At 38.8% G+C, this 23,194-nt stretch overlaps 2 protein-coding genes across 2 annotated transcripts in view; both read left to right on the top strand.

The window, feature by feature from the left end:
- Positions 1-2,639: 2,639 nt before the first annotated feature.
- On the top strand, positions 2,640-18,860 carry LOC119466710 (protein CC2D2B homolog). Its single transcript, XM_037734707.1, has 5 exons — positions 2,640-3,324; positions 4,862-4,938; positions 5,387-5,453; positions 7,744-7,838; positions 18,596-18,860. The coding sequence occupies exons 1-5, from the start codon at positions 3,156-3,158 to the stop codon at positions 18,812-18,814; spliced, it is 627 nt and encodes a 208-aa protein (XP_037590635.1). The 5' UTR covers positions 2,640-3,155; the 3' UTR covers positions 18,815-18,860.
- A 511-nt stretch (positions 18,861-19,371) lies between these two features.
- The window catches only part of LOC119469446 (protein CC2D2B-like), a gene marked incomplete at its 3' end in the record, with an annotated part of 36,301 nt that continues 32,478 nt past the window's right edge, over positions 19,372-23,194 (top strand). Inside the window, exon 1 of the mRNA XM_037734713.1 lies at positions 19,372-19,495. The remainder of the gene's footprint in view (positions 19,496-23,194) is intronic.

Here is a 23,194-nt window from a genome sequence, read left to right as displayed (position 1 = left end):
AATTGTCGTTTTATTGGTTTTCATTGTGAAATTACAAAAGTTGGCTTCCATCCCAAAGACTCTGTGAATGAGAATATGAGAGGTTAGGAATTCTGGCCTTACAATCATAGAAAAAAAAAATGTTTGGTTTCATCTTTGACTTTAATTTCATTAATTACAAACATAAATTAACAAACTGTGGTAAAATCTATTGTACTAATACTAAAGAAGTTTTTATTTTTATTTATTTATTTTTTTTTGAGATGGAGTCTTACTCTGTCACTCAGGCTGGAGTGCAATGGCATGATCTCAGCTCACTGCAACCTTTGCCTCCCAATTCAAGTGATTCTTGCACCTCAGCCTCCTGAGTAGCTCAGATTACATACGCCTGCCATCATGCCCAACTAATTTTGGCATTTTTGTGGAGATGGGGTTTCACCATGATTGCCAGGCTGGTCTTGAACTCCTGACCCCAGGTGATCCTCCCACTGTGGCCTCCCAAAGTGCTGGGATTACAGGGCATGAGCCACCGTGCCTGGCCAGAAGTTTTTATGTTTTATTACATCTGTTACCCTGTGGGCACATCATTAATAGAAAGGTAAATGCTTGCAAAGCTACAAATTGGAATTTTGCATACTTTCATATACCAAGCCTAGCTCGGAAGAGATATCCTGAACAATGCCCCCCACCTTTATTTTATTTAATTTTATTTTTTAGCCTTTCAAAGATTCAAGTGATACATTTCTTTTTGAATCTTAAACTTACAACATAAGCCCTATGAAATTTCATTTCAGAAATCATCATAGTGATAGAGAAACTTCAGGTCATCTGATACAAAAATAGCTAATCCTCAAATTCCTTGCCTTTTAGAAAAAGCTCTAATTGCAAGAATCATAAATTGTAGTAACCTCAAAGATAAAATAGGGTTTAACTGTTAGAGCCAATTTTCTAACAGAAAATGGAACTGCTGTAAGAAAGCAGAAGTCTGCACTGCACTGTGATTTTTCCTTATGCATGAGATTTCAACAGAGCAAGTGTAATTTTCACTTAGATCTGTAATTTTATCCAAATTTTTAAATGACTATCTTATCTATTACGTAGAATGATAGGTGGACAGGTTAGGAACACTTCCAAGTCTGCAAAAAATATGATTAATAATTTCTACGATAACATTTCATTTGATAGTTTGTTATAATTTTACTGTCTATAGGATATGTGCTACTGCTAATGCTTTTTCTAGTTGAGCAGACAACATTTACAAGTGTCGGCATCAATAAGCCAGCTATTGATTTTAAGTGTATTTTAGAAGTTCTTGCAGAATGGATAATAAATTCAAAATTACCATCCCTTCTCCTTCCCCTTCTCCTTCCCTTCCCTTCCTCCCCTCCCCTTCCCTTCCCATCTCTTCCCTTTCCTTCCCTCCCCCGACACCCCCTGAATCCTGCCAGGACTAGGTCTTCCCCTTCCAGTGAGGCACGTTCCCTTCTGGCCCAGGGTGGGCTTAGAGCTGCCATTAAAAGATGAGGGCCTGTGGTCAGGGGTTTTAGGAATTTGTCTGGTGCTTTATTTTACTGGGGCTGAACTGGTACCGAGGTTGCAAGACTTAAATCCTCTCTGCTTTTCTCTTTTCTTAAGCAGAAGGGCTATCTGCTCATGGCCACCACTGTCCCAGGCCAGTGGTGACCGTACTGTGGCTACCACTGATGTTTATTCAAGGCCCAAGGGGTTTTTAGTCAGCAGCTGGTGAGTCCTAGCAAGCCTGGTTCACTCCCTTCAGAGCTGCAGGTTTCCTTCTGGCCTGTGATGGATCTAGAAATGCCTTCTAATAGCTAAGTGGAATCAGGGACCTAGAAGTCTGCTAGTTGCACTTTAATTGACTGTGGCTGAGTTGGATACCCAAGTGTATTAGTCCATTCTCACATTGTTATAAAGATACTACCCTTTAAAAAGTAATTTATAAAGGAAAGAGGTTTAATTGACTCACAATTCCACATGGCTGGGAAGGCCTCGGGAAACTTAGACTCATGGTGGAAGGCAAAGGGGAAGCAAGGACCTTCTTCACATGGTGGCAGGAGAGAGAAATGAAAGCAAGGGAAATACCAGAGGCTTGTAAAACCATCAGATCTCATGATAACTCACTCACTGTCAGGAGAACAGCTTGGGGATCCACCCCCATGGTCTAATCACTACTGACTGGCTACCACCTTTACCCAAGGCCCAAGGGCTCTTTAGTCAGCAGATGGTGGATGCTGCCAGGATTGCAACCTTTCCTTCAGGACAGTGGGTTCTCTTCTGGGCCCGTGTTGGTCTGAAAATGTTATCTGGGAGATAGTGCCAGGAGTGGGGGCTTGAGGACTCTGCTTGGTGCTTTATTTTACGGGGGCTGAGCTGGTATCCAAGTTGCAACACAAAGTACTCTTTGCTCTTCTCTCTTTTCCTAGAGCTGTGAGCTGTACTGCCTGAAGTTGGGGGATGGGTGATGCAAGCACTCTCTTGGCCACCCCAGCTGCTGTCTCACTGGATCGTGTGTACCCTGAGCCCACTGGCTCTGAGCCCAGCACAGTACAAGGACTTGCCCAGGAATTGTGGTCCTTGTGGGCTAGACTGCCTTTCAAGTTTATTAGGACCCTAGAGTGCTTTAGCCAAGGGTGGTAGGGCTAGCTGGAAGTCAGGTTCTGACTGCTGGGATGGACAATTCCCCTCTGGCTAGGGCTTGTCTAAATGCTCCCTCTGTGGATGCTGGCCAAATTCTGCCCTGTGTTGCTTTCAGCTAGGTTAGGAGAGCAGAGAGTTCCAGTGCAAAGTCCCCGAATCACTTTGACCTTCCTCCCCCAAATGCACAAATTCCCTCTTCCTGCCACACTGCCTGGGGATGAGAGAGAGGTGGTGTAGGCAATTCAAGATTTTCTTTCCTACTCTCTTCAGTGGCTCCTTCCTTGATATGATGTTAACATCCGGCACTATGATTGCTCACCTGATTTTTTGGTTCTTATAAAGGTGCTTCTTATATGGATAGTTGTTCAATTTGTTGTTCCTGCAGGGCAGATGATTGCTGGAGGATTCTGTTCAGCCATCAGCCATCTTGCTTTACCTTGTAAGAGGGAGTAATTTCACCATATTTGAAGAGCTCATGCAAATAGATAAAAAGATGAAGTTCAAGAAAACAAGCAAAATATATGAACTTGTATTTTAAAGGAGATGATGTTCAAAGGGCTGATGAATATTTGAAAAGATGTTCAATGGCAAAACAAGATGCAAGTTTAACCCTCCTTGCTTTTTTTGCAGTTGTCAGAGAGATGGATAACGTTACAGCTGAAGAAATTAGAGACAAGCATCTTCAAAAAGGTTCTCAATAAGTATACCATAACTCTGATATTCTTCATTTTTGTTTTTAACAGATGTAAATGATTAATCCTGTTCCAGAGTTTCAGCTGGGAACACAGATTTCCTAAGGAATCAATTTAAAGAGAAATTAAACTTCCTAAATAAAACAAGATGGGCATAAGAAAATACATAGAAAAGTCAATGGATATAATAAATAACTGAATTCCATTTTCTTTTTGTCATTACAAACATGGAGAATCCACTGGCGGTGAGACTGTTTTAGAACACAAACATACATAGGTATAGAACCTGCTTCAGCAAACTTCAACTCTCAGGAAGAAAAATACATAAATAATGGTTGAGCCCTGGTTCATTCACCAAGCAAGTATTTATTGAGCATGTATTATATGCCATGTGCCATTCTAAATTATGGGAATATAGTATAAACAAAACCAACTAGTAATTTTTAAATTTTACCAAGGAATACTGTGGTTAAACATGACCTACAGTCAGTTATTTAGCTTTATGCTTACCCTTTATTTCTACAATCTTCTATTTAACCTTTAACCACTCAAAGGCAGGGAATAGAAAAAGCAAAAGGCAAGGCAAAGAGATCTATAGGTCCTCAATTTTTTACTGTACCTAGGACTGCATGATCTTGCGTGATCTTTTTTTCAGTCCATCCAGTGGATGAGCAGAAAATAATACATGGCTTGGGGTACGCACAAGGGCTTGAGAGTTTTTCTTTTTATACTTTAGCTTTTGGGGTACATATGCAGAACATGCAGGTTTGTTATATAGTTATACACATGCCATGGTAGTTTACTGCATCCATCACCCTGTCATCTACATTAGGTAGTTCTCCTAATGCTATCCCTCCCCTCGCCCCCTACCCCCCAAAGGCCCCAGTGTGTTATGTTCCCCTTCCTGAGTCCATGTGTTCTCATTGTTCAACTCCCACTTATGAGTGAGAATATGTGGAGTTTGGTTTTCTGTTCCTGTGTTAGTTTGCTGAGAATGATGGTTTCCAGTTTCATCCATGTACTTGCAAAGGACATGAACTCATCCTTTTTTACGGCTGCATAGTATTCTATGGTGCATATGTGCCACATTTTCTTTATCTAGTCTATCTCTGATGGACTTTTGGGTTGGTTCCAAGTCCCAGCTACTCAGGAGGCTAAGGCAGGTGAATTGCTTGAACCCGGGAAGGGGAGGTTGCAGTGAGCTGAGATTGTACCACTGCACCCCAGCCTGGGCAATGAGCAAAACTCCATCTCAAAGAAAAAAAAAATTGTAAAAAGAAGGTGACAGAGAATAGAAAAGTTGTCACAAAGAAAAAAACCAGATCTGAATGGGTGAAAGTATTTGTTCCAGATGGAGAAGGAGAAAGGACATCTATTGATCTTATAGCTCTCATAGGACAATAACCTAGTTTTCATAATTGTCATGAGGCTTAGAAATGCATGCAATTAAAGTATTTAATAAATATTTTTGCTGCAATTGTTGTTTAATTATAATAAAGTGTCATAAACTCTTTATTATGTTGGTTTCCTGATAGATTTAGATGCAGAAGAAAATCAAAATGTAGTAAAGACATTGAGAGGCAAAGTGAGAGAAAAGCGAAAAAATTCTAAGGTAATGCTTTTTAAAATTTCTTGTTTTCAAAGTTGCTATTTAAATGAGACATATAGCACAATAAAGTTTTCTTTGTCAAAAGATAGCTGAAAATAAATGTTAATACAGCTCCTTAATTCCTAAAAGCTTCCTATATATATATTTTTTCCCTTTATCTCATAACATCCTTATAATGTCAAACCTAAAGCCAGGAAGAGTTAGGTGATTTGGCCATACTAATTATAAATGACATTTCAGTATGTGTGCTGATATTTCTTATATACATACCACACTTTTTAAAAAAATAATGAGCATTCACTCATCTACTAATGTTTATTGAGCACCTACACATACCATACTTTTTAAAAGGAAAACATCGCAAAGTCTTGATATTTATAAATTTTGGACAAAAGACTTATGAGCACAATTATGTCTATTTCTGTAAAGATGTATTAATGTTGTGTTTCAGATTAACAAAGATGAAAAATCTTCAGCTGAGCAGCTCACTGATAGCCAAATATATCAAAGAACCAAGGTAAATAAGTTTTTTCTTTTTTTACTTTTTAAAACAGCTTTACGGAAGTATAGTTTACATCGCAAAACTTCACCTATTTGAAGTGGATGACTCATTGATTTTTAGTTAATTTACCACAGTTTAATTCTTATCACTCAAAAAAGATTCTACTTTATCAGTGATTGCCCATTTGCAATCACACTCTCTTCTTACTTGGCGTTACTTTTTAATCCTAAAAAAATTATAATAAAATATTGTTAAAAGTCAGATTTAGGAACATTAAACTTTTAAAGAGTTTGTTTGAACAGACCACAATTTGTGAATTGAGGAATATCTGCAGATGGCTAGGACTCCACCAAAGGGGCACGTGGGGAAAACTTTTAAATGGTGCATGCGGAAGCAAGGCAAAGAAAACATTTGATTGACAAAGTGGAGCAGTAGCCTTAATGTTCCTAGTTAGAGATTAGTTGGCAGTTTCCAATTGGTAAAACTAAAGTTTGATTTTCTTTGGATAGGACCATTCACACTGAGTTGGGTTTTGGTTTGCTTACTTAGGAACTCAGGGCCCTAGAACTGCTTCAGTCTAATGGCCTCCCAATGAATTATTCTAACAGTGTTATAGGTGATATCCAACTGACAAATTTTTAATGTGTAACCACTATTTGAAAATTCAATATGTAGTTAAATATTTGGAACTTAAAATGATAAAACAACTCCTCTTTTTAGAGAGTTATATTATTTAGAGTACAAGCTAAGTAGCTGTAACAAAAAGATTCAAAGTAAAGTGTTTTCATTAAGATAGAAGTTTCCTTTTTTTCTCTAATGTAACAATTAAGTAATCCAGGCTGATAGGAGAGTGTTGGTATCTCCAATATGTGGTTTCCATCCATGAGTCCAATGGCAAAGTTCTAGTTTTTCCATTTGCTGGCAAAAGGGAAGCGGGGAAGAAAGAACCAAAGGATTTTGGGTTGATCTTTCAGGGGACAAGATCTGCAAACTGCACATACCATTTCCACCAAATGAACGTGGAAGAAGTGTCTAGGTTCTACTAATAGAGATGGGAGAAAAGACTGTAATGGGCAACTAGTAGTTTCTGCCACAAGCACCTAGAGTATTTAACTCTGCAAATTTTAAAATGCAAGGATTTTTTTTTTTTAATTTATCTTTGGCTCCTCCACGGTGCCTCTCTTAGGTGCTTAATAAAAATTATTTTAATTAAATGTAAAGGTAAAAGTAGACTAAAAAGTGATGTTTATGTGCATGTTATTCACTCAACACATGAATTAAAACATGCCTAAATTGGATTTAATTTCACTATGAATAGTAAAAACTATAAAGAGTTACAAAGTTTGTCAAGGTCAATCCACTGAGTACCAAGAAAAGGGGTTGAAAGGAAGAGAAATTGGCCCTTCTAAGAAGCACGATCCCAATTACCACACAGGGATATCTGCTCAGAAAGCAGAAGATTTTAGTAAGTGATTTTGAGATGTGCAGAGATGATAGGGGATAAAAGCATATACTGACAATTCATATAAGCAGCATTGTTACAAGGTGAATAACTTTTAAGTTAATCTGATGGCTACATTGTAGATACAAACAATATAAGATAAGCTTTTATAAGATAAAATCTCATTTTATATTTTACAAAATTATATCTTACATAAAATTCTAATTTTCGTTTTTACTTATTTTAAATTGATTCCTAGTAACTATGTTTTACTTTTCATTATAGAATTAATTCCTTTCCCAAGCTTTCCTTAAAACAGTTCATTTTAATATATGTGTGTGAGAAAGAAATGATATGATTTGTTAATTCAAAGATTCAGACTTTACAGGAGTGAAAAATGAGAGCTTCTTTATCAGCGAGTTTACAACTAAGAATATACCACTTTTCAGACTTTTAATTACTTCTAACTCCATGAAAGATTGTGGGCTGAGGTGGCACTTGTGTGGGTGGGTGGGGGCGGGGGTATCTGAACAGGACAGCACCAAAAACAAGGAGAGAAAAGAAAGTTCCACCAGAGCCAGCATTTTGGTCAAACTCTTACCACCCAGACTAGAGTGAGGAGACAGTTTGGGAAGAGGGAGAAGATTTTGCCCCTATATTCTGGCTTTTCTTGCAGTTACCAAAACAAAAATAAAAACTCATGAACCAAACAAACTCAGATCTAAATATACCTTGACATGCTCTGCCTTGCTGCTCCCTGTTCACTAGTGAGATAACAGTTAGGTTTACCATATTACGGAAAAGTATTTCATTTACTTATAAGCAGAAAAAGTATTTATTTCAACACTAAATACTGGTTTATCCTTTTCTCCACAGACTGAAGTCTCATTGGATAAAAGCCTTTCATTTTTCATTCTGAGTGGTGAAGAAAGTTCAGCTTTGGATGAATCTTCAAAGCAGGTTGGATTTGTTCACCTCCCTCCCACGATCTCACTCTCAGGAAAAAATGATTCTTTATTAAAAGCACAGAATGAAATACATGAACAGGAGATGAAGTTCTATTATTGTGCCTTCCTCTTCTCTTTGAGTTAAGGAACTGTTCATAATAATAAAACCTAGCATTTATTGAGCGCATTCTGAATGCCCAGTGATGACTAAGTTTTGAACACAGATTGTAGCATTCAATCCTCATCTTAACACTGTGAGGCAGGCATCATGCTTATCTTTACAGGTGAGGAAAATCAGGCAAAGAGGGTTAAGCCTTGATAGAGCTGGAGAGTCTAGGCTGTCAGCTCAAAAGCCTGTGTTTTCTTTTTGTCCTATCCTTTCCAAGGGCCCCACATTGTTCTCCAGAATCTCTACTACTCCTCATGGTTTCCCTGTCCTTCATTCCTCCCAATCCAATCCCAGGCCCTGCTTCTAGTCAGTCCCTCCCAGTCCCCCTCAAACTGCGTAGTCTCCCTGTTTCTCTGGGGTTGCCTTTTCCTCCAGTCCTACTTAGCCTCACTGGTCTTTCCCATCTCCTCCTCACTTGTCTCCCTATCTGCTGTTGTTCCCGGACAGTTTCTTCAGTTCCTCTGTACCTTCCAGTCTCCTCAGGGTTTCTTGAGCCCCCTGCTACCCCGTAACTCCTATTCCCCACAGTTCTACGTCATGTCTTTTGACACCTCTCAGTCCCTCCAGATCCCTAAGGGCCTCCTGTCAAGTCCCTCTAGGTCCCCCATTTGCCTTCCTACTTACCTCCTAGTCCCTTCCAGTCCCCTTTCTTTGCATTCTGCTCCAGTCCTTTCATTGTCTTTTTCTTATTGTTTTCCCACAATTAAAAAAACAATTCTTAAAATTTTGAAGAAATAAAACATACCCAGTATAAAAACATAATGCAGGAAGCCTCCAGGAAGAAAATAAAAATCACCTGAAATCCCACTGTCCTAAGATAGTCACTATTATCATTTTTTCATACTTTTCTCTATGCTTAGCCCTATACATGCACACACAAAGTTTTTTTTAAATTATGCTTTAAGTTCTGGAATACATGTGCAGAACGTGCAGGTTTGTTACATAGGTATACACGTGCCATGGTGGTTTGCAGCATCTATCAACCTGTCATCTACGTTAGGTATTTCTTCTAATGCTATCCCTCCTCTAGCCCCCAAACCCCCTGACAGGCTGCAGTGTGTGATGTTCCCCTCCCTGTGTCCATGTGTTCTCATTGTTCATCTCCCACTTATGAGTGAGAACATGCAATGTTTGATTTTCTGTTCCTGTGTTAGTTTGCTGAGAATGATGGTTTCCAGCTTCATCCATGTCCCTGCAAAGGACATGAACCAATCTTTTTTTATGGCTATATAGTATCCCATGGTGTAAATGTGCCAAATTTTCTTTATCCAATCTATCATTGATGGGCATTTGGGCTGGCTCTAAGTCTTTGCTATTGTGAACAGTGCTCCAGTAAACATATGTGTGCATGTGTCTTTATAGTAGAATAATTTATAATCCTTTAGGTATATACCCAGTATTGGGATTGCTGGGTCAAATGGTATTTCTGGTTATAGATCCTTGAGGAATCGCCACACTGTCTTCCACAATGGTTGAACTAATTTACACTCCCACCGATAGTATAAAAGCATTGCTATTTCTCCACATCCTCTCCAGCATCTGTTGTTTCCTGACTTTGTAATGACTCTAACTGGAATGAGATGGTATTTTGTTGTGGTTTTGATTTTCATTTCTCTAATGACCAGTGTTGGTGAACTTTTTTTCATATGTTTGTGGGCCGCATAAATGTCTTCTTTTGAGAAGTGACTGTTCATATCATTCCCCCACTTTTTGATGGGGTGGTTTGTTATTATCTTGTAACTTTGTTTACGTTCTTTGTAGATTCTGGATATTAGCCCTTTGTCAGATGAATAGATTGCAAAGATTTTCTTGCATTCCGTAGGTTGCCTGTTCACTCTGATGATAGTTTCTTTTGCTGTGCAGAAGCTCTTTAGTTTACTTAGATCCCATTTGTCAATTTTGGCTTTTGTTGCCATTGAGTTTGGTGTTTTAGTCATGAAGTCTTTGTCCATGCCTATGTCCTGTATGGTATTGCCTAGGTTTTCTTCTAGTGTTTGCATGGTTTTAGGTCTTATGTTTAAGTCTTTAATCCATCTTGGGTTAATTTTTATATAAGACATAAGGAAGGGGTACGGTTTCAGTTTTCTGCCTGTTGTTAGCCAGTTTTCCCAACACCATTTATTAAATAGGGAATTATTTCCCCATTGCTTTTGTCAGATTTATCAAGGATAGATGGTTGTAGATGTGTCGTGTTATTTCTGAGGCTTCTGTTCTGTTCCATTGATCTGTATCTCTGTTTTGGTACCAGTACCATGCTATTTTGGTTACTGTAGCCTTGTAGTATAGTTTGAAGTCAGCTGGCATGGTGCCACTAGCTTTGTTCTTTTTGCTTAGGATTGTCTTGGCTATATGGGCTCTTTTTTGGTTCCATGTGAAATTTAAAGTAGTTTTTCCAATTCTGTGAAGAAAGTCAGTGGTAGCTTGATGGGGTTAGCATTCAATCTATAATGACCATTTTCATGATATCGATTCTTCCTATCCATGAGCATGGAATGTTTTTCTATTTGTTTGTGTCCTCTTTTATTTCCTTGAGCAGTGATTTGTAGTTCTCCTTGAAGAGGTCCTTTACATCCCTTGTAAGTTGTATTCCTAGGTATTTTATTCTCTTTGTAGCAATTGTGAATGGGAGTTCATTCATGATTTGGCTCTCTGTTTTTGGTATATAGGATTGCTTGTGATTTTTGCACATTGATTTGGTATCCTGAGACATTGCTGAAGTTGCTTATCAGCTTAAGGAGATTTTGGGCTGAGACAATGGGGTTTTCTAAATATACAATCAGGACAAATGCAAACAGAGACAATTTAACTTCCTGTCTTCCTATTTAAGTGCCCTTTATTTCTTTCTCTTGCCTGATTTCCCTGGCCAGAACTTCCAATACTATGTTGAATAGGAGTGTCTTGTGCTGGTTTTCAAAAGGAATGCTTCCAGCTTTTGCCCATTCAGTGTGATATTGGCTATGGGTTTGCCATAAATAGCTCTTATTATTTAGAGACACATTTCATCAATACCTAGTTTATTGAGAGTTTTTAACATGAAGGGGCATTGAATTTTATTGAAGGCCTTTTCTGCATCTATTGAGATAATCATATGGTTTTTGTCATTGGTTCTGTTTATTTGATGGATTACGTTTATTGATTTGTGTATGTTGAACCAGCTTTGTCCCAGTGATGAAGCTGACTTTATTGTGATGGATAAGCTTTTTAATGTGCTGCTGGATTCGGTTTGCCAGTATTTTATTGAGGAGTTTCACATCAATGTTCATCGGAGATATTGGCCTGAAATTTTCTTTTTTTGTTGTGTCTCTGCCAAGTTTTGGTATCAGGATGATGCTGGCCTCATAAAATGAATTAGGGAGGATTCCTTCTTTTTCTATTGTTTGGGATAGTTTCAGAAGGAATGGTACCAGCTGTTATTTATACCTCTGGTAGAATTCAGCTGTGAAACTATCTGGTCCTGGACTTTTTTTGGTTAGTAGGCTATTAATTACTGCCTCATTTTTAGAACTTATTATTGGTCTATTCAGGGTTTCAATTTCTTCCTAGTTTAGTCTTGGAAGGGTCTATGTGTCTAGGAATTTATCTATTTCTTCTAGATTTTCTAGTTTATTTGTGTAGAGGTGTTTATAGTATTCTCTGATGGTAGTTTGTATTTCTGTGGGATCAGTGGTGATATTCCCCTTATCATTTTTATTGTGTCTATTTGATTCTTCTCCTTTTCTTCTTAATTAGTCTGGCTAGCAGTTTATCTATTTTGTTAATCTTTTAAAAAAACCAGCTCCTGGATTCATTGATTTTTTTTGAAGGTTTTTTTTGTGTCTCTATCTCCTTCAGTTCTGCTCTGATCTTAGATATTTCTTGTCTTCTGCTAGCTTTTGAATTTGTTTGCTCTTCCTTCTCTAGTTCTTTTAATTGTGATGTTAGGGTGTCAATTTTAGATCTTTCCTGCTTTCTCCTGTTGGCGTTTTAGTGCTATACATTTCCCTCTAAACACTGCATTAGCTGTGTCCTAGAGAGTCTGGCATGTTGTGTCTTTGTTATCATTGGTTTCAAAGACCTTATTTATTTCTGCCTTAATTTCGTTATTTACCCAGTAGTCATCTGGGAGCAGGTTGTTCAGTTTCCATGTAGTTGTGTGGTTTTGAGTGAGTTTCTTATTCCTCAGTTCTAATTTGATTGCATTATGGTCTGAGAGACTGTTATGATTTGCATTCTTTTGCATTTTCTGAGGAGTGTTTTACTTCCAATTATGTGGTCTCTTAGAATAAGTGTGATGTAGTGCTGAGAAGAATATATATTCTGTTGATTTGGGGTTGAGAGTTCTCTAGATGTCTATTAGGTCCGCTTAGTCCAGAGCTGAGTTCAAGTCCTCAATATCCTTGTTAATTTTCCATCTTTTTGATCTGTCTAATATTGACAGTGGGGTATTAAAGTCTCCCACTGTTGTGTGGGAATCTAAGTCTCTTTGTAGAGAGAACTAAGAACTTGCTTTATGAATCTGGGTGCTCCTGTATTGGGTACATATGTATTTAGGATAGTTAGCTTTTCTTGCTGTGTTGAACCCTTTACCATTCATTATGTAATGCTCTTCTTTGTCTTTTTTGATCATTGTTGGTTTAAAGTCTGTTTTAGCAGAGACTAGGATTGCAATCCCTGCTTTTTTTTTTTTTTTTTTTTTTTTTTTTTNTTTTTGCTTTACATTTGCTTGGTAAATCTTCCTCACATTTTTGTGCATGAGATGGGTCTCCTGAATACAGCACACCAATGGGTCTTGACTCTTTATCTAATTTGCCAGTCTATGTCTTTTAATTGGGGCATTCATCCCATTCACATTTAAAGTTAATATTGTTATATGTGAATCTGATCCTGTCATTATGATGCTAGCTGGTTATTTTGCCCATTAGTTGATACAGTTTCTTCATAGTGTTGATGGTCTTTACAATTTGGCATGTTTTTGCAGTGGATGGTACTGGTTTTTCCTTTCCATATTTAGTACTTCCTTCAGGAGTTCTTGTAAGGCGGGCCTAGTGGTGACAAATATCTCAGCATTTGCTTGTCTGTATAGGATTTTATTTCTCCTTCGTTTATGAAGCTTAGTTTGCCTGGATATGAAATTCTAGGTTGAAAATTCTTTTATTTAAGAATGTTGAATATTGGCCCCCACTCTCTTCTGGCTTGGAGGGTTTCTGTAAAGAGATCTGCTGTTAGTCTGGTAGACTTCCCTGTATGGGTAACTCGACCTTTCTCTCTGGCTGACTTAATATATATTTTTTTTTTCATTTCAACACTGGTGAATCCGATGATTATGTGTCTTAGTGTTGGTCTTCTTCTTTTTTTTTTGAGACAGAGTCTCAATCCGTCACCAGGCTGGAGTGCAGTGGTGTGACCTCGGCTCACTGCAACCTCCGCCTCCTGGGTTCAAGCAATTCTCCTGCCTCAGCCTCCCAAGTAGCTGGGACTACAGGCGCGTCCCACCATGCCCAGCTACTTTTTTTGTATTTTTAGTAGAGACGGGGTTTCACCATGTTGGCCAGGATAGTCTCAATCTCTTGACCTCGTGATCTGCCTGCCTCGGCCTCCCAAAGTACTGGGATTACAGGGGTGTTGGTCTTCTTGAGGAGTATCTTTGTGGTGTTCTCTGTATTGTCTGAATTTAGTCCCATATTTCTTGGAGGCTTTGTTTGTTTATTCTTTTTTCTCCAATCTTGTCTTCATGCTTTATTTCATTAAGTTGACCTTCAATCTCTGATATCCTTTCTTCCACTTAGTTGATTCAGCTACTGGTACTTGTGTATGCTTCACAAAGTTCTGCTGTGTTTTTCAGTTCCATCAGGTCATTTGTGTTCTTCTCTAAACTGGTTATTCTAGTTAGCAATTCCTCTAACCTTTTTCAAGGTTCTTAGCTTCCTTGCATTCGGTTAGAACACACTCCTTTAGCTCAGAGAAGTTTGATATTACCCACTTTCTGAAGGCTACTTCTGCATTTTGTCAAACTCATTCTCCATCTAGTTTTGTTCCCTTGTTGGTGAGGAGTTGTGATCCTTTGGAGGAGAAGAGGCATCTGGATTTTGGAATTTTCAGCATTTTTGTGCTTTTTTTTCCTAATTTTGGTGGATTTATCTACCTTTGGTCTTTGATATTGGTGACCTTTGGATGGTGTTTTTGAGTGGATGTCCTTTTTGTTGATACTGATGCTATTCCTTTCTATTTGTTAGTTTTCTTTCTAACAGTCAGGCTCCTCTGCTGCAAGTCTGCTGGAGTTTGATGGAGGTCCACTCCAGACCCTGTTTGCCTGAGTGTCACCAGCAGAGGCTGCAGAACAGCAAAGATTGCTGCTTGTTCCTTCCTCTGGAAGTTTTGTCACAGAGGGGCATCCACCAAATGCCAGCCAGAGCTCTCCTGTATGAGTTGTTTGTTGACCCCCGCTGGGAGGTATCTCCTAGTCAGGAGGCATGGGGCTCAGGGACCCACTTGAGGAGTCAGTCGGTCCCTTAGCAGAGCTTGAGCCCTGTGCTGGGAGATCTGCTGCTCTCTTCAGAGCTGGCAGGCAGGAAAGTTTAAGTCTGCTGAAGCTGTGCCCACAGCTGCCCCTTCCCCTGGTGTTCTGTCCTGAGGAGATGAGAGTTTTATCTATAAGCCCCTGACTGGGGCTGCTGCCTTTCTTTCAGAGATGCCCTTCCTGGAGAGGAAGAATGTAGGAAGGCAGTCTGGCTACAGTGGCTTTGCAGAGCTGTGTTGGGCTCTGCCCGGTTCTAACTCCCTGGTGGCTTTGTTTACATTGTTAGGGGAAAACTGCCTACTCAAGCCTCAGTAATGGTGGACACCCCTCCCCCCACCACACTGGAGTTTTCCCAGGTTGACTTCAGACTGCTGTGCTGGCAGCAAGAATTTCAAGCCAGTGAATCTTAGCTTGCTGGGCTCCATGGGGGTGGGATCTGCTGAGATAGACCATGTGGCTCCCTGACTTCAGCCCCCTTTCCAGGGGAGTGAACTGTTCTGTCTTACTGGCATTCCAGGCACCACTGGGGTCTACCAGAAAACTCCTGCAGCTAGCTCGGTGTCTGCCTAAACAGCTGCCCAGTTTTGTGCTTGAAACCCAGGGCCCTGGTAGCATAGGTGCCTGAGGGAATCTTCTGGTCTGCGGGTTGTGGAGACAGTGGGAAACACATAGTATCTGGGTCGGAGTGCACCATTCCTCATAGCACTGTCCCTCACGGCTTCCCTAGGCTAGTTAGGGGAGAGAGTTCCCCAACCCCTTGTGCTTTATGGGTGAGGAGACGCCCCACCCTGCTTCTGCTCACCCTCCATTGGCTGCACCCGGTATCTAACAAGTCCAGATGAAATGAGCTGGGTACCTCAGTTGGAAATGCAGAAATTACCTGCCTTCTTTTCTTTGCATTGGTTTCTCTGGGAGCTGCAGATGGGAGGTGTTTCTATTCGACCATCTTCCCAGCCACCAGGGTTTTTTTTTTTCTTTTTGAGAGGGAGTCTTGCTTTGCTGCCCAGGTGGAGTGCTGTGGTGTGATCTTGGCTCACTGCAACATCTGTCTCCTGGGTTCAATCAATTCTCCTGCCTCAGTCTCCCCAGTAGCTGAGATTACAGGTGTGTGCCACTACACCTGGCTAATTTTTGTGTTTTTAGTAAAGAAGGGGTTTTGCCATGTTGGCCAGGATGGTCTCAAACTCCTAACCTCAGGTGATCCACCCACCTCAGCCTCCCAAAGTGCTGGGATTACAGGTGTGAACCACCACACCTGGCCACACAGAGTTTTATATAAACAGAATCATAGTAGTAAATGGCAATTCCATTTGTTCAATTGCTCATTTGAACCCTGGTATCATCCTTAGACTCCCATTTACTCACATGCTTTAAATCCAGTTTCTCACAAATCCTGTTGGTTCTGCCTTCAAAGTATTCCCAAATTGGACCCACTTTTCACCACCCTCTCTGGTACTTCACTATAGCCTCTCATCAGAATCATTGCCACCGTCTCTCTCTGTGTTCATTATTGTCCTTGTAGTCCATTTTCCATACCATACAGATATTACAGTGATCCTGTTAAAATCTAAGATCATTTTTTTTGCTTACACCTTCTAATGGTTTCCTGTCTCACTCACAATGAAAGTGCTTACAGGGTCCTTCTCTGTAAAATAAAGTACCCCTCTGACTTTATTTTTCACTACTCTCCCCTCTCTCGTCTCACACCAGCCACATTGGCTTCCTTCCTGGTTCTCATTTATAGCAAGCTCTGCCTCAGGGCCTTTGTACCGAGGTGACTGCCTGGAAAGCTCTTTCCTTATCCTTAAGCTCTGTCCCCACTAACTTTGGATTTCTCTTCAAATGACATATTATTAAAGATCCTATGCCAGACAACCCTATCTAAAATGGTACCCCCAATCTACCCAGCCCAGCATTTCCTGTCCTCTCACCCTGCTTTATTTTTCTTCATAACACTTATCACCAATTAACATATATTTCTTTGTCTGTTTATTTTCCTTCTGGAATATATTAGGCACACAATGTATATTTGAATGACTATTGATGAAATGGGTATCAAACATTCCTGTGATCTTAATTAGTCATCTGACTTCCCAGCATCCCACAGTTTGGGTTAAGGAATAGGCTTTTCTGGAAAAACAAAAGCAGGCCCTGTCTCTGATCCTCCCATCTAGCAGAGTATGCCAGGGCCAGGTGCTGTGGCTATGGCCACTCTTCCTTCTCTCAGGGCAAGCATAAAGATATTAAGGCATTAGGAGTAAAGGGTTGGGCAAATGGGCTTCTTGGGCATGAGGAAGTCAGGGTTTAGATGTGAGCTATTTAGAGGAGTTGTTTGGAAAAGCTGTCTCCCCGAAGCTGGTGACTAGTGTCCCCATTACATAAAGGAGAAAGCTACTCCTTTTGTAGGAGGCTGAGTTTGAATGTGGCCCCTTCCTGCTGGGAGAAAGGGGATCCCTGGTTTCAAATAACTCATCTGGGCAACTCAGAGTGAGGCGTAGGGTTACTTTCAGAAACTTCTGCTTGCCACACCACAGTGAACAAGGTTGTTCCTGTGAGAAGGGACAGAGGACACCATCCCTTTTTTACTGCACAATATTCACTTGTATCCATCTAGACTTATATCTTCCGACCCCATTCTCCCTGTCACATAATAGCAAACAGCACACACATTGCTCTTCTGTGAGCTGCACAGTGAAGACGAAGAAAGTGATCTGGGATAGCAGCTGGACTTAGACTAAGTGAGGAATAGTTGAGTAGGTAGGACTTGCATTGGTCCAGATCACAGCTTGTCTCAAGCTAAAAATATAGGCAGATTGGGTAGGGCTCATAAAAAAAGACCCATAGGGTCATATCTCAGAGGCTAGAGTCCAAGATGAGAGCCCGACATACTATACAGTGAGGGCAGACCTTAGCTCTGAAGGCAGGTGGAAAACCCTGGCCCAAACCACGGCCGTTATAAAAGAAGCTTGGTCATGGGAGCTCCAGTTGGAGCAAAGAGGCCTTTGTAGTCTATGACTGGAATCTTCAAAGAGAGCTCCCACTTGGAGATCCCCCAAATCTTGCTCCTAGGTGTTGGTATTCTTTATTTTAATTCTGAAAAAAATATCACAAAGATTTGTGGATATAAAATATTATCCTGATTTCCTGACAGGGATATAGGAGGGAGGGTATGATGGTTTTTTTTTTTTTTTTTTTTTTTTTTTCCCATTTAAGGGTATGATGGTATTTTATATGAACCTAGTTGATGTCTAGTGACCTTACTTATTTAACTTTGTCATTGTTGATCAAGGCCATGTAGGAGTCTCTAGTCAAAGGAATTATGTGATTAACTTTTAAAAATTTTATTATTTACCCTAAATGTATGTTTTTGAGAATCAAGGGATTTTTGTGTGACTCACATACTGTCTCTGTTGTTCAATATGTGTATATTTCAAACTAGACAGGTAAAATAATTCAAAATAATGATTTTACTTTCACGAATTGACTCATATTAAATTTATGAGTATGATAGATTCATTTTAATATTTAATAATGTAACTTTCCACATCTATGTTCAGATTGTTTATAACCTTTATCAATATCATCTTTCAAAATTTCACTGTAATCACTCTGCCAGACTTCTATGCTGAATCTTTACTTTTCCTTCATCTTTCTTTTTTTTTCATGAATACCTTGTAGAAAACAGCATGCCTACTCTACAGCGCTTTAGGTGGTACTGTTTTCTCAATGATGGGGAAAAAGGGGTTTTAGGATCACATGGTCTGGTATCTTTGGATCCTGCCCTATACTGTGTATTCTCAGTAGTTGAAATATTACAGTTCATTATCTCAGAACATTTTCCATAGGGGAGGAAGAGCTATTTCAGCTCTTATCAGTCTTTCAGTGAAGAATTGTTAAGATGGGCTGTAGAAAAATCATATTGTATACTAAATGAGTTTTAAGTTCAGTGAAATTTCATTGTAACACAATTTCAGCTGGAACTTGGTCTGTGAGTGACAGGATCAGAAGCACAGTTCACAGTAAGGTTCCAGTACATTTTATTTATTTGCATGTTAATCATTGAAGACAAGTGTGAAAACTTATTTTCCTTTTTGGTATTCAACAGAGACCAGTAAACCATAATTATCCCAAATGCTTTTCACTTGGTGGTAATTTACAAAATGTTGATGAGAGTGAAGATGAAGAGTTTATCAAAGAATTCATTTTGACAGATTTAGTCAAAGTAAAAGCTGCTGAATATGAAGATGATCAAGAACAAATAAAAAAACAGAAGGCAAATATTTTTGTACCAAGTAGTTCTCCAGGTAATATTCTTTTCCAGTAAAATATTCAAGTCATTAATGAATTATGTTATGGAATAATAGCTTTTCTGTATGCCAGATAAATAAAAAGTACTGATCTAAAATTATAGTAACTTTTCTATATTTGTTTTTCATTATTTTCCTAAATTAAGGGAATTGATTAAGAGAACCCATTCTCCATTTAAAAAATGTACATATATATGCAGAGAGAGAGACAGAGAAAGCGAGAGAGAGGCTTTTTGCTAGACTTTAGTAGTAGAGTGTAATTATAGTCGTTTGTACTACTTATTTGGTCAATATCCATTTAACATTTTGGACTTTGATATCTAAGTTTCATTGTTATTAAGTGGTCAACCAGCGCAAACTGCCAAAAGATATGATGCCACGTATTTTAGAAGATGAAGGATTCTATATTCAGAGAAAGCCAGAAATATATAAAAAAACCTGCAACAAAATGGAAAATCGCCTGCTTAAACTAGAAGAGGCAAGTGCAGCAGCTAACAAGTTAGAACACTGGCTAGTATGTGACTTTCTTAGTAAAATATTTAATTACTGTACTTAAATATTTTTGATAGGGAAAGCGTTGGTTTGGAGAAAGTGGAGAAATACTGTCATTACCTACACCTATTAAACAGTCGTGGAATTTCAGACTAAGCATAAGGAAGGAATCTTTAAACCCATTACTTAAGACCATATACAGAAAGGTAACCAACAACAATTTATTTGTAATTATGGTTAAAATTCTACTAATATCAATTTTATGCTATCAATTTATCCTTTAAAAATACTATGTCTACTAGTATGTCTAAATTATGATGAAATGTTAAATAGCCCTTAAAATTATAGTTTCAAGGAATATTTAATGATATGGGGAAATGCTCAAAATGTGAAGTGAAAAAAGCAGAATGCAAAATTGTATATGATCTTAATTTTACAAAAATAATAAATGAATGATACTAAACGTAACCACTGTTGTAACTTCCACCACTATAGATTACTCTTGTCTGTTAGTTTTACCTATTTTGTATGAATGGCATAATACAATAGGTATGCTATATTGTTGTGTACAGCAATAGCTTGTTCATTTCTGTTGTTGTATAGAACTCCATGGTATGAAAAATACATTTATTTATTAACCATTCTTCTGTTGATGGATGTAAGTTACATCCAGTTGTTGGCTATTACTAATAATACTACCATGAAATTTTATACAAATTTCTGATAACTGTATGTATGTGCATTTTCTGTGGGGTATATATCTGAGTAGAAATGCTGGGTTATCAGTTTGCGTGTGTTTAGTTTTACTATATAGTGCCAAATGATTTTCTAAAATGGTTGTACCAAACTATACACAAACTAAGAAGTGTGGGAGTGTTCAGCTGCTTTATATTCCTGCCAACATTTGGTATTACCTGTCTTTTAAATCATAGCCATTCTGATTTACGTGAGTGGAACTTATTCAAGTTTTAATCTGTGTTTCCCTGATGACTAATGAAACTGAACACCTTTTCATGTCTGTTGGCTTTTAGGACAGCCTCTTTTATGAAAGCTTGGTTAAGACTTTTACCCATTTTTTTCTTATTGGATTGTCTGCTTTTTCTTACTGATGTGTTGATTTCTAGATATGAACCCTCAAATAATCTACCCTATGGCTAATCTCACTGTCTGTATTAGTCCATTCTCACACTGCTATAAAGAAATACTTGAAACAGGGTAGTTTATAAAGAAAAGAGGTTTAATTGGCTCACAGTTCTACAGGCTGTACAGGAAGCATGATGTTGGCACAGGGAGCATGATGTTGGCATCTGCTCGGATTCTGGGGAGGCCTCAAAAAACCTCTAGGGAGGCCTCAGGAAACTTGCAATCATGATGGAGGGCAAAGAGGGAGCTGGCACTTCACAAGGCCAGAGTAGGAAGAAGAGAGAGAAAAGGGGAGGTGCCACACACTTTTAAACAACTAGATCTCATGAGAACTCTATCACTAGAACAACCCCAAGGGGATGGTGTTAAGCCATTCATGAAGGAACCACCCCCATGATCCAATCACTTTGCACCAGGCCCTACCTCCAACACTGTGGATTACAGCTCAACACGAGATTTGGGTGGGGACACAGATCCAAACCATATCACTCTCTTAACGGTGGTTTTTGATGAGATATATATATAAATATACTTTTATTATTGTACTTTAGGTTCTGGGGTACATGTGCTGATCATGCAGGATTGTTTCATATGTACACACATGGCAGCAGCCTTCATCCCCCTGTCACCTACATCTGGCATGTCTCCCCATGTTATCCTTCCCCGACCTCCCCATCCCCGTGCTGTCCCTCCCTTGGCCCCCCACAACAGACCCCAGTGTGTGATGTTCCTCTCCCTGTGTCCATGTGTTCTCACTGTTCAACACCTGCCTATGAGTGAGAATATGTGGTGTTTGATTTTCTGTTCTGTGTCAGTTTGCTGAGAATGATGGTTTCCAGATTCATCCATATCCCTACAAAGGACACAAACTCATCGTTTTTTATGGCTGCATCGTATTCCATGGTGTATATGTGCCATATTTTCCTTGTCCAGTGTATCATTGTTGGGCATTTGGGTTGGTTCCAGGTCTTTGCTATTGTAAACAGTGCCACTATGAACATACATGTGCATGTGTCTTTATAATAGAATGATTTATAATCCTTTGGGTATATACCCAGTAATGGGATTGCTGGGTTAAATGGAATTTCTATTTCTAGGTCCTTGAGGAAGTGCCACACTGTCTTCCACAATGGTTGAACTAATTTACACTCCCACCAACAGTGTAAAAGTGTTCCTATTTCTCCACATCCTCTCCAGCATCTGTTGTCTCCAGATTTTTAAATGATCACCATTCTAACTGGCATGAGGTGGTATATCAATGTGGTTTCGATTTGCATTTCTCTAATAATCAGTGATGATGAGCATTTTTTCATATGTTTGTTGGCCTCATATATGTCTTCTTTTGAAAAGAAGACATATATGTCTGTTTATATCCTATGCCCACTTTGGGATGGGTTTGTTTGTTTTCTTCTTGTAAATCTGTTTTAGTTCTTTGTAGATTCTGGATATTAACCCTTTGTCAGATGGGTAGATTGCAAAATTTTTTTCCCATTCTGTTGGTTGTCAATTCACTCTAATGATTGTTTCTTTTGCTGTACAGAAGCTGTGGAGTTTAATTAGGTCCCATTTGTCTATTTTGGCTTTTGTTGCCAATGCTTTTGGTGTTATGAGATATTCTTAATTTTAATGTAGTATAATTTACCATTTTCTTTTTCTTTAGTATTAGCACCTTTTATATTCCTGTTAAGAAACTGTGCCTATTCCACGTCCCAAAATATTCTTTTGTTTTTATTCTAAAAGGTTTATTGTCTAGGCACAGTGGCTCACGCCTGTAATCCCAACACTTTGGGGGGCTGAGGCAGGTGGATCACGAGGTCAAGAGATCAAGACCATTCTGGCCAACATGGTGAAACTCCATCTTTACTAAAAATACAAAAAAATAGCTGGGTGTGGTGCTGGACACCTGTAGTCCCAGCTACTCAGGCAACTGAGACAGGAGAATCACTTGAACCTGGGAGGCAAAGGTTGCAGTGAGCTGAGATCGTGACACTGCACTCTGGCCTTGTAACAGAGCAACACTCCATCTCAAAAAAAAAAGGTTTATTTTATGTACCTTCCCCATTTAAAGCTACCACCCATCTGGAAAGTACTTTCTATGTGTAGTGTTAGGTAGGGGGTCATATTTCATTTTATTCACATGATATCCAATTGACTTAGTACCATTTATTGAAAAAAATCAATAAACCTTTTCTCAATATAATTCATTGTAATCTTTGACATTAGTTAGTCGACCTATGTCTTTAAAAATAAAGGACTAGTCAACAGAAAGACATCCCATGCTCATGGGTTAGAAGACTTAACATTGTTAAAAATATCCATACTTTTGCTAAAAGCGATAGGAAATAAAGAATTAAAAATATATATATATCCATACTACCCAAAGTGATCTGCAAATTTAGAGTAATCCATTTCAAACCCTCAATGATATTTTTTTACAGAAATGGGAAAAAAATCAATAATTAATAAGGAACCACAAAAGACCTTCAAGGTAGAAGCTTCATAGTCCTGACTTTAAACTATATTACAAGGCTACATTAATGAAAACAGTATGGTACTGGCATAAAGACGGACATATGGACCAGAGGAACAGAATGAAGAGCCCAGAAAGAAACTTATATATACAGTCAAATGACCTTCAAGAGGGTACCAGGACTACATTATGGGGAAAAGATAGTATCTTTGACAAATGGTGCTGGGAAGACTGGATATCCACATGCAAAAGAATGAAATTGGACCTTTATCTTTTTTTTTTTTTTTTTTTT

Source organism: Cebus imitator, unplaced genomic scaffold, assembly GCF_001604975.1.
Source record: "Cebus imitator isolate Cc_AM_T3 unplaced genomic scaffold, Cebus_imitator-1.0 Scaffold656, whole genome shotgun sequence".
In the NCBI taxonomy this organism is placed as follows: Eukaryota; Metazoa; Chordata; class Mammalia; order Primates; family Cebidae; genus Cebus; species Cebus imitator.
The sequence above is the reverse complement of the archived record's forward strand: the minus strand, read 5'-3'. Positions and strand labels throughout refer to the sequence as shown.